Source organism: Rattus rattus, chromosome 12 (genome assembly GCF_011064425.1).
Source record: "Rattus rattus isolate New Zealand chromosome 12, Rrattus_CSIRO_v1, whole genome shotgun sequence".
NCBI classification, from domain to species: domain Eukaryota; kingdom Metazoa; phylum Chordata; class Mammalia; order Rodentia; family Muridae; genus Rattus; species Rattus rattus.
The window spans coordinates 46,786,240-46,798,422 of NC_046165.1; the positions used below are offsets into that span (position 1 = coordinate 46,786,240).

A 12,183-nucleotide genomic window follows, 5' to 3' on the forward strand; every position below is an offset into this window, starting at 1 on the left:
ACCTCTTGCCCTGCTTCTATCTTCACAACTTGTGGGCTATGCAATATAGCAGGGCTTGCCAGGCATCCCCACAGGAAAGATTCCTGGATAGGGGGCTTCCTCACATAAATTAGTCCACCGAGTAACTCCAGCAAGCCTAAATAGGAGTCTACTGATCCCTGTTTCGAGAGATGAGAGCCATGGGACAAAGAGAAGCAGACCATGAAACCGACTGCAAACCCAGCCTCTAGTCTGTTAGTCTAGTTCTAATAGACACTGCTATGTCTGTTCATGTGAGGTCAGTTCTTAACAACTGTTTAAAAACGGTGTCTCCCCCTAATCTCCAAGCACTGGCCCACTGTCTCTCTCCCCTTATGGAAAAGCCATTCTTAACTCTCGAAAGGAAGAGAAAAGTCAAGCAACACTTGCAAGGCTATTGTTAGAAATGCCTTCATGGACTCAACTGAAGCTATGCAAAATTGTATATAACACAGAGCTGAGGTAGTGCCCATGTTTTGTCTGCCGTTTGCCATGTCCTAGGGTCAGACTGAGGTCATCTGGATATCTGTAGGCTCCACCACACATCTGGTGATCGCACAGCTTTACTGAGACATTCTGAGACCTTGGTGAATTCCCTCACCAGATAGCAGACATCAAACTACGTTAATAATAGTTTCACAGTTAAGTGTTTTACAGAATTCCACTTTGAAAAAAATGATTATCTATGTACAGTACACATTGAAATCCTAATCAAACAGAACATGCAATTAACCAGGAAACTCCCGGCATCAAAGCATTGGGGATCAATTAGTCAACAAGCATTTACTGCATACTTCCTTATACCCAAGTCTGTCTGGGGATCTTAGATCACAAAAGAAAACACAGAATATGTCACTTTTGGTAAGTTCTATTGAAATACAATAAAGACTGACATACCTAAAGGGAAACTAATGTATCCAAAGGGGAAAAGGTAGAAGGCTGCCTTGGATAAAGTAGGCACTCAACAAATGTTGGTTGAATAGGCAAATAAGCAACTTAGTATCAAGGTTCCGACAAGGGCTATACCCAAGAACCATTTTGAAGTAAGAAAGGAGAATGCAGACTGAAAGACTAAAATTACACTTTAGACGATGAAAACACTACACGTGGGAGGTATCCCTCATTCAGGTGCAAGGCCCAGAAGTCACAGCTAGAGGGAGACACATTTGATTCTTTCCCCCAAGGCAAGTATCTACCTGGAAGCAGTGAGCAAGAGGTGGAACTTGGGAGAGTGGGGGAGTTCAGACCCAACAGGGTGAGAGCTAAGATGGTGCTTGGTGATGGAAGGGTGTGGTGGGGTTGGTGGTTTGGTTTGGCGATGGCTGGAGGAATGAACTGGAGGCAGAAGAGGATGGACAAGGGACGTCTGTCTGGCGTACATGGCTGTGCAAAGCCAAGGAGCAGATGCTTGGACGCTTTCCATGGCCTAATAAACTCAGACAGGACCCAGGGCTCACCTGGGAGCATGGCTTGGTGCTTTCTAACACTGCACAGCCCAACCTCACGTTCTTGCCCGTTCCCCGAGACAACGGCTCCTGAGAAATCTGCTCACCGCTCCACGAGGCGATGTCTGTGAGGCATCGCTGGCAAGAGGGAGGGACTAACAGGGCAGAATCAGCGAAAATGAAAGTGACAGAAAAGTGTTGGCACCACACGAGCACGTGACTGCATTTGGTGAAATTCAAAGACACTTAAGTCATTTCCTTAGGAAGCTCCATTTGGCCCCCTTTCAATTCGGAGTGGCATTTTTACTATCATAACTGATAGCAGGTGTTTGTGAAGAAATCGATTAGTATGCAGGGATGAAAATTACATTTTCCAAATGAATTGCATAGTCTGCAAGATACGTTGAAATCTGAGTAGCGAAATGCAAGCAGCTATAAAGCATGCGCCAGCAGCATTATTTAAATAAATCATCTGAACATAAATACATACAGGGAAAGTGCCATCCATTATCTTAGAGACTGTCTTATCAGCCTATGGAATGGTCCAGGTGAGCATCTTGGCTGAGCCATGCCTTCTGTCCCTGACAAGCAGAGCACAGTGCTGTGCACACCCCTGGAACAGGGGCGTGATGTTATTTTGCTTTAAAAAAAAAAAGGAAAGGAAACAGCTGTGATTCCCCCCACCCCTCAAAAATCAGTACCATAACCAATCTCATTATTGTCTTTAGAATTAGGGCACATAACTGATTTTTGCTCCTCATTAAATAATCTCAGGATTAGCGTTCATGGAAAAACAAACAAACAAACAAACAAACAAACAAACAAACTTGGTCATTCCTGCCCTGGCGAGACAGCTGTTTCTAAAGGGTGAGAAATTGTGCCTGAATGCCGCTTAACTTTAGGCCACCTGTTATGCGGAGTCATATGGTATTCCCAAATGTACCCCTCTGTGAAGGCCGCCTGGAAGAGGCTGTTGTATTTCTTAGACTAGAAATCTGGGGGGAAAAAAACCCAAGAAAACCAAACCCCCATCCCAATAATGCATGACAGGTTCTGGTGTGTTAGAAACCCAGAAACTTGAAAGGTCAATTCATTTTTCTCCTTTTTTTTTTTTTCTGCTTTAATTTTTTTTTTTTCTGGGTCACTGTACTAAATTAAACCGTCTTGATAAATGTGTCACCAGGCTTCTACAGTAAAATTTACCCTTAAGAGACTGTGTAAGAAAGCCACTATTCAAGTAAATATAGGGATTACAACGAATGACTGTCTACCTCTGGGTAAGAACCTCCATAGAGTGTGCTGTGTTCCAATCAATTTGAAATATTTGGGGAGTGCCGTCCCTGTGGGTTCCCAAAGTTAAGTCATAAAAGGAATCCAATGCAATACCCTATGTGTAAACTGTAACAAACACAATTGAGCCAACTGCTGGCGATTTTAAAAGCACCATTGAGTCTGGTGATGCCTGAATTAGTATCGGTTAGTCCTCCAACCTATTATTTATTGAGAAATCAAGGCAAGGAGCCATGGCATCTACGAGAAGGGTAAGGCTGCTACACTTACGTACTCATACTTCTGTAAACTTTAGAGAATTCTGGATACTGGAATTGTTTAAATCGAAAGAGCAATTACAAACGGGGAAGTTTCCGCTAGGCAAAATTCTGTCGAGTTTGGAAAATTAGCATTGAACTAGCAGAACTTCTGAAGTGACAGTGGTATGCGAAATTTGATCCAGAGATTAAATTGCATTGCTGAGAAAAAAAAAAGGTTTAAAGGTATTAGGTGGCTTCTCACTGTTTCCTTTACTGGATCCTCTATAAGCCATTATTTTCTATATTAATTATGGTCAAAGTGACCTCCTCCGCCATTGCCTGTGTTACTTACTGGGTTTCCATGGGAACCGATAATGGCATGCTTAACTCCTTTAAGTAAATAATCTGGTGAAAGCCTTGAAATCTCTCTTTTACCAGTCTGAGCCAGCCTCAGAAAAATAATTAGCAATATATGAAAAATGTAAGTTATTTTGGGTTATGTCCCAGTAAGCTGACAGTGTGTTAATATCTTTTTCATGCTCAGGCAAGATGTAACTAAATAATAAAATGCTTTAACATACTGTTGCTAGCAAATATCTGCCCTTCTCTGGGACTGTTCATCTCTGTGTCTTTGGGGAATGCTATGTTTAACATTCTCTCTCTCCTCGAACGCTGGGAGGGAGGATGTGGCTAAAATGTATTTCTTCCCCATGAACAAAGAAAGTCCTTTCCTGAGGATTTCACTGGCTGCTGTCCAGGGAGGCGATTGTCCTTATATACAAGGAGGCAGGGGTAGGCAGAAGGCCTGGGCGATAATCCTACAATATCCCAGAGCCTTCGGGGGCTCTCCTTCCTGTCACAACATCGCCTCCTGATGTCTTAAGAAAGGGCTGAAGCTATGATCCAGTGACCTGGGGATTCCTTCCTAGGTCTATCTGCTTCTCTGTATAAATCTCCTTGTGGGGTAGCTAAGGTGCCCATTGGCTGGTCTGTGGTAGAGACCACCATGCTGTGCTGTGAACTCAAACCCATGCTTCTCTTATCACGATGTAGTGTTGCTCCCAAGGTGACCGCACTAGGAGGTGTGATAGACTGGTTCTTACCAGCAGAATGCAAGCCAGGGTCCGCCATGTCTCCTGCACAGTCTTCAGTGTCTGCCTCTGAAATTGAATAGGCTGTTCTGTGATCAAAAACCAACTTTTTGTGTGGTTTATTGTTAAGTCAGGGCAATTGCAAACTTATATGGCCTTTGGTGTTACCTTAACCTGGTGCCTTTTACACATTAGCTCCTATTTGAATCTCCCTGTAGACTGACACACCTGTTTCTGGGCCCTCTCCAAGGTTTGTGGTTTCAGGTGTCTTGGCCGAGGGTGGAGCACTCCAGGGCACCAGTGGTGCTAACACCATATCTGGAAGGACCCGCTCATTCCTGTCCCCCATTTCCTGAGCTATACTGGGCTACTGTGTTTGGTCAGCTCCTTTTGAAGGGATCACATGCCTGGCTTGCCATTCCGGTCTGCTTCCCTGGTTTATTCCTTATGTCCCCGGCCTCTTGTCTCACACCCGTGCAAGCTCAGCCCTCCCCACTGCCCTCATCACCTCTCTAGGACTGAGGGGAAACCTGCAAAAGCTACAGTCACTATTCTGTTTGCCTGCCCACTAAGGTCATAGCAAGAGCAGGAAATGCAATTTTCAGGACTGGGGTCTAGCTCAGTGGTAGAGCACTTGCCTTCTACCCATGAGGCCCTGTGCTCAGGACTGCTAATGCCTCCACCATGACAATATCAGAAGAAAACAAACACCCAAATCCAAACTCCAAAACCAATCCTGTCCTCCACAGCGTTTTCTGCTCCTTCCACTCTTGGAAGACTGTGGTAGAGTGGGGATGATCATCTATTCTATTGTATAGGTGTTGGGACCCGGTTTCAGTGGCCCTGAGGTGGCATGGCTGGTTAAGAGTACAGACTGTGTCCCTACAGGTGGCAAAGCGCCAGCTACATGCTGCAGTCTGAGGAAGGTGGAAATGGGAGCTCGAAAGGAGTGGCTTGCTTGTGGTGGAGATAAAGTCGTCCATTCCAGCTGCTCGGGGAAGAGTTCCACTGCAGAGGTCCAGCTATGAAAGCGGACTGGGTAAGCCTGGTCCAAAACAAACACAGCTTTCCCCTGAGGGAAAATCTGGAGGTGATTCATGCAGAAATGAATCTCACACCTCTGCGATCCAGAGCCCTGACGTGAACTGCATGGGGCCCCTGCACTATGCCGTCTGTCCTCTAAGAGGGCACCGGGATGCTCACTGGTATCTGAGCTCACGGAGACTTATTGTTGACGTGGCTTCCTTAATTGCAGCGTCTCCAGAGATCAATGCTAAATCTTGGCTCCTTAAGGAACCTGAAGGTGATACACACTGGGTCTCCACGGGAACTCGACCAGCTTCTGCCTTTGTGTCTGTGCCTCTCCAGTTAGAAAAGAAGTGGCCTCTTCCTGAGGCTCTGACCTCCCAAAGATCTGTCCCCTGGTCTACTGTTGGACCAGTGAGGACCAGAGATAAGCACTTCAGTGGCCTGGGTTCCGGGGATGTTCGCTGCCCATGCCTCCTGGGAGCCGAGGCACAGACTTGGGGAGGCATGGTGGGGGATCTGCCAATAAACCGATCTTTTACCACTGAACCTCTTACGAAGGCAGCAAAGCACAACTGGTCTGTTTCTCGGTAACACTTGTGTCCCCACTGAAGCACCAATCTTCCTCAAATTGCTCGTGGAAATTCCTTATGCTACATTTTTGCAGGATTATTATTATTACGACTTAGCATTGACATAACATTTTATGTTTGCAGTGAGTATTATCGTCTGCACATTAGCTATTATTAGGGGGAGCTAAACAGACGCACAAGGCAGGGTCTATTTCTGTCTTTGTGTGAGGCCGGTGGAATAAGGGTAATTTGAGGAGCGCAGGTAAACTAGAGCCTGATATTAGGATGGCTTAAATGTGAGCCTGGAGGTGCAAGCGGCAACAGGCGGCTCAGAGAAAAAACTCCTCTGTCCCTCCCACCTTAGCTCTTCCTAAGTCTGCAACAGGGGCAGGCTGTGGGGTGTGGCTGGGCTCCTGACACTGGTGAAGACTCGGGTTTTACTTTTCCAATTACACTGTGTTCTCTGCTACCTCTCCCAGCCCACCCCTTTTTCCTCACCGGAACATAAGCAAAAGAAAGAGGCCTGCTGAATGCTGACTGACCAGAACCGGAGAGGCCTGTAGTCAACAACGCTAAAGGAGGCGCTGACTGACTGGTATGAGCTAACTTTGGAGTCCTCAGGGCAGGAGAAGCCCAGCCAAGTCTCACTCTGGGCTAAGCTGTGGCCAAGGGAGCAGGCTCTTCCCACAGTTGTCCTGACCTCAGAGGCTCACAAGAAGGAGAGCCTGAGGAGTGAGTGAGCTTAGCTCTCTCCACAATGGGTGATGGCCTTTGGAAGGGAAAGGGAAAGAAAGGCCTTTGCTCAAGGGAGACGGAGAGAAAGTGGAAGTGACATTGGAGCAGGACAGTGCATCCTGTTTAACAGGACTCAGTGGACTCTGGGAGGTGCCTAGGTGAATGGGGAAGGGACCGGCCCTCCTGAGTCTGAGGGCCGCTCCTCCAATTCACAACTAAGGAAATTAGCAAATGATGACCGCTTTTCTTCGGGAATCTTTCCTGCTAAAAGGCACTATTTTCCTTTTCCTGAAGCATGTTTCACCACCCATGGCAGGCGACGCACACACACACGCACACACGCACACACACACACACGCATGCGTGCACACACACACACACACACACAAACACATACAACACACACACACACACCCACACACACACAACACACACACATACACACACACACACACACACATACACACACGCACACACACACACACGCACGCGCGCACACACACACACGTGTACACACACACACACACACACACACACACACGTGCGATAATGATACCGTTTTTCTCAAGAAGGACTTCCACCAGTCCCCTGTGCCTCTTCTTGAGCTCTGCTCTAGAAACTGATCTCTGCTTAGAAATCTGCACTCTCCATGAGCAATCTCACCACAGCTTGCCTCTGAGCAGCCTCTTACCCCCTCCCCACGCCCTACCCCTGCCATGAGGTACTGTAAGAACCTTGGTGTAACAGGGAAGCAGCTGTCTAATGCAACCTTAAAAAATGTTCTGCCAGCCTTGTTGTTCATCAGTTTTGGGCACCTGGTTTCTGTTAGTCCCTCTTAACGGCCTTTCTGTCTCAGCTTCCGCCTCAGCATCTCTACCTTCTGTGGTGTGTTCCCATGTTTCCTTCATTTCTTTCCTTTTTTACTCTGGATACCACTGCTTCCTCTCCCGAAAGCCACGACTGAGTGATTTCCTGAGTCCTCCAAGCTTAGTCTCCATTCTTCTGACCCCTGTGCCTTATCCTGAAATACTTTTTTAAACAGTTATCTCTCCCAGCATGGGTGGCTTCTGGTTTTCACTCTGAGGAGGTCAGAATGAACTTCTAGAATGAAGCACTGCTGAACCCCTGCCTTTGGTCCAGTCTATGCCACAGGAGAGGAGGCCCCTCAGATGCGCAAGCTCCTCCCAGACTGTTCACAGGCAGCAAGAGGCTCCCCATAAAAGGGTGGCATACTTGCTTTCCTCTCTGACTTGGCTGGTCTAGAACAGCGGAAAGGTGAGGGTGGCCCTGGCCGGTACCAAGTCTTTCTGGGCCAGGCCAGCCTTTCCTGCACCGAGGTGCAGACTCTGAATGTTCCTGGTGCAGGCAGTTCTTCACCTGGGCCTGGCAAGCTAGACCAACATTGCTTCCTCTTTTTCTCTTGCCTCTGGCCCAGTCACTTCCTGTCCATCACACAGTTTGATTTTTGCCCATGGTTTTACTCTCTCATCTTCTTACTTCTTCTTGTCCTGTTCTGTCCTTTCCCACCTACCAAGCAGAGCCACCAACCCTCATGTTAAAGTAGACCCTCTCTGTCCTTTGTACCTCAGCATCCCCCGGGGAGGGGTTTAATAACAGAAGACTGGGCATTAGCCCAGAACATGGGTATGTGTACCAGGATTCCCAGGTGATTCTATGTAAAGCCCAGCCTAGGTTGTTCCTTTATATCTCCTGTTCATAATTTCTGCTATTACAGCGCAAGGTATTTTCAATTTGCTGTAAACCCTTTTATTGAATCTTTCCCCATAATTTGAACAAGAAGGAGGAGGAGGAGGAGGAGGAGGAAGAGGAGGAGGAGGAGGAGGAAGAGGAGGAGGAGGAGGAAAGGAAAAAGGTGGAGGAGGGGGAGAAAGAGGAGGAGGAAGAAGAAGAAGAAGAAAAAGAAGAAAAAGAAGGAAGAGGAAACTAACCAAAAGCCCATGCTGCCTTAAAGAAAGCTGGAGAAGGGACAAGCTATCCCAAAGCCAACACTAAGCTGACTTGCTCTGACTCCGCTATTTCTCCATCTGGTTGGCACTTCAGTTCTCGGTCTTGAATGTTCCTTTCATGGCTACTCTAATGAGTTTGTCACCTGGACACCATTCTCTTCGAAACAGCCTCCAGGGGAGTCTGTCCTTCTCAGGCTCTCGGAGTGCAAAGTCGGCGCAGAAGGTCAGGGGCAGATTATTAGAACGCTGGTGTTTCTCCCACACAGATGGTTCTAGTTCAGTCTTCAAGCAACAGTCGTTACTGTTTTTCAATGCTGGAGTGCGAGCTCTTGAGAGCCCTGACTTGGACAACTCCATCTTCTCTGAGTTCTTGGCCGGGAAGAGCAGCATGCATTTTATAAACTGTCTGCATGGCCGAATTATAGCCGTCTTCCTTCCATTGAGGAGAGATGTTCAGGCATTAAAACCCTTTTCATATCGAGCATGATAACCTTCCCTGAATCCTCACACAGCCAGGTTTTTTTTCTTTCTTTCTTTCTTTCTGTTTTTTTCCTCATTAAAGTGATTTGTTTTGAGTTTCTGACGGGTATAATTTTTCAGGTACTAATGTTTTATTCTCCCCACAAAGGCCCTTGCAAGTGCTGAATCCCCAGTTCAGTGCTATTAATCACACACTAAACGCCTTTAAACTGTGCTACCTTTTTTTTAATTTGAGAAATAGAGCTGTTTGGGCAAGTTTATTAGGTGACCTTGATTAAATTAAAGAGGTCAAAAATGGAACAGTCTTCAAACCCATAGTCAATGGTATTTTTTTTAAATGATTTCCTTCCAATTAAGCAGGAATTAGAATGAAATATTTTGTTTCTGAGAGGTTAAAAGAATTCCTCGGAGGAGGCCCTCTCTTGTTCCTTGCTTCTCATTGAACACGAGAGAAAGTGCTCTGGAGAGCTTCTACACAGAGCTTCGTTAACACCGTGCTGATGAACTGGCATCAATTATAATGTTCCTTAGGAGCCTAAATGTTACATAGCAGGGGCTGAAAGAGACTAATTTAAATGTTAATTTCTATTTGAGAAGCCCAAGGACTTAGCAACTTTCACACAAAAAAATAAAAAAATAAAAAATCAACTCGAGATGTATTTTTCATCTGCAGGAATGTCACCCTAGCTCTCGTTGCAACCTTCTCTGTTCTTTGTCAGGTCCATCCTTTACCTTTCTGTTTCCTTGGGATTTAGTGACCTGAAAGGACAGCTCATTCGGCCCCATGGAGTTACATACAGTCTCTGGTACACAATCAGGAAAGCAGAATTACACAGAGAAGAGGCAAAGAAGCCCAGGTGACCACCTAGTATTCCTGAGAAGTTGTGGACATGAGAGAAATGACCTAATTCTCTTATGCCACCTGCATACTGCTGTCCTTGTCGATGCTGAAGCTCAGTTGACATGGACTCTATAAAGAAGAAAGGCACTGGTGGCTTAGAGATGGAGAAGGTGGAGGGCCAGGAGGAAACCTCAGCAGGTAAAGGGCTTGCTTGCCTTGTGAACACAGGGCCCTGAATTTGATCTCTGAGAACCTATGTTAAAACACAAACAAACAAAAAACTAGGTATGGTGCCCTACACTAGGTTGGGGAGACAGAGACGGTTGAGTCCTTGGATCTCTCTGGCTGGCCAACCAGCCCAGCCTACTGGGTGAATTTTATGCCAGCAGAGGGTGGAGGTGGGGTGGGGGGCAAACAAACCAAAATGGATGATACCGGAGGACCAACAGTCAAGGTTGTCCTCTGATCTCCGTGTGTACACTTATACAGAGTTGGGGGAGGGAGCTTGGAAGCTTGATACCAATTTATCAGACTTGGGACAAATCATGGAACATCCCTGAGATCTCAGGGTTCTTATCTGAAAAATAAAATGTTGTGAAGTATATGAAAATCACAGACTTTCCTTTTATCATCTCTGGCTCAAGATGGAGATTAAAAGTGTCCACCCAAGAGATGAGAAATTAGTTCTTAGTTATAGTTTCTCATCTATCCAATAAGCCACCTGTATACAATGCAATCTACTGTGGACAATGCTGGGCTACCTGGAGAGAAAAGGGCCCTCTAGGGGAACCAAGGGCGAGAGGCTCTCCCATCTCAGAAGTGCCTGCCCTGTATCAGCTTAAAGCACACAAAGGTTTCTCTGGGGCCCTCAGAGTTGAGATGAGCAGACATTTTCCAGACTCTCGGGTCTCTCTCGGTCTTTACATCAAGGTTTCTCGGCTGACTTTTGGCAGTAACTGTGAATGCACAGCAAGGCATGGCCGTGTGGACTTCTAGGAAAGGGAGGACTGACAGCAGGCTGTGAGGATTTTCTAGAACGTACAAGCAATACTTCCACTTCGGGGGACTGAGTCTTAATTAGTCTTATAAGATGTTAGTCATTTCCCCTTTAATCCGGCACTTCCAGACAAAGGCCCTGGTCCCAGACACACTGTAAGGATTCAGTGAATGTTGTTAAATCTGTTGCTGCTTTGTACTGTGACAATGTGTAAGGTAATTCACAGAGGCAAGGAGCTAAGGCCAGGGAAAGGCAATGGTTTCAGGAGTTACACAAACTGTACTAGAAGAATCCCGCAGGTTGATGATGATAGAACCTGGTCGGTAAGTCACTAAGACAACAAAGAAAGCTCTCATCATGCCTTCCCCGCCAAGACTAGGCCAAGGAGATTACAGATTTGACCTCACAACTCATAATTACAGTAAGTCAACAAGATCCACGATTGACTTTTTATATCTATTAAACAATTCAACTTATTATTGGGGGCACAGAAACTCAATTTTTGGTCCTTATTAGATTCAGAATATTGGGGAAAGGGGAAACATATTGCCTTCAAGACCTCCAGAGCCGGCCTTCCCCGAGTGTGGGAACTGCAGGAAGATTGATATTGCCACGGATGTTCTCCCCCAGTCTTTTATTTTTAAGATATATTTAGAGGCATATCTCATAAAGAAAAGCCCTGGGAGGAGAGAGACAGGGAGAGGCACTTCAATAAACCCTGAAATTAGATGTTGAATCAATACACTGATGGCCTTGTGGGCTCTCCCTGGCCCTGGGGGTGCGGAGAAAACAGGGTAGGATGAGAAGTCAAGGGGCTACGGAAAAGGATGTGGATGGCAGCTCAGGTCCACCATCCAGTGCACGCTCATGCTCAGAGCGTCAGAGGAGTCTTCTTTCTCCTGTTATCGCTCTGGAGACTTAGGGGACAGAAAACGCTGGCTGTGACTACGTGTGTGGTTCATCCACCCCCAGCATTTCTTCAGATCGTTTCTTCTTTCTGTCTATACCCAGATAGCAGGCTCTCTAAGGAAATATCACTCAAGCAGAAGAGAGATTGTGCCAACTTCCTGAATTATTTTTGTTAGAATGGACTTAAAAACAGTTTGCTGGGTGTGCTGCCTATATTGAAGCCAGTCTCTAGGCAGCAGAAAATAGAGACAATGTTACAGGAAGACTACACAGAAGCGTCATTTAGTTTTGCCCGGCTTTGGATTTGAAGGTGATAAACATCTCCAGTCCTCTTTGTCTTCAGTGACATGGAGATTCGTGTCCCCAAGAAGCATTCAAATCCTTGTTTAACTCTACTTTGTACATCTGTGTCAGATCCCTGGCAACTGGAGATTCAGACAGTTCTGAGATGCCACATGGGTGCTGGGAATTGAACCCCATCCCTTCACAGAGCAGTTGGTGCTCTTAACTACTGAGCCATCTCTCTAGGGCCCACCCCAGATTCTTACATGATTAAAGGTCCAGGAGAATGAA

At 46.3% G+C, this 12,183-nt stretch overlaps 1 protein-coding gene across 3 annotated transcripts in view; it reads right to left on the reverse strand.

Moving 5' to 3' along the window:
- The window catches only part of Enox1 (ecto-NOX disulfide-thiol exchanger 1), a 272,854-nt gene that overhangs the window by 81,782 nt on the left and 178,889 nt on the right, over positions 1 to 12,183 (reverse strand). For 2 of the 3 annotated variants that reach the window (XM_032918167.1, XM_032918166.1), the window contains exon 10: positions 4,096 to 4,152. The exons of the other annotated variant lie outside the window; for it this stretch is intronic. In XM_032918167.1, coding sequence (XP_032774058.1) covers positions 4,096 to 4,152 — 57 coding nt within the window. The remainder of the gene's footprint in view (positions 1 to 4,095; positions 4,153 to 12,183) is intronic. 3 annotated transcript variants of the gene reach the window in all.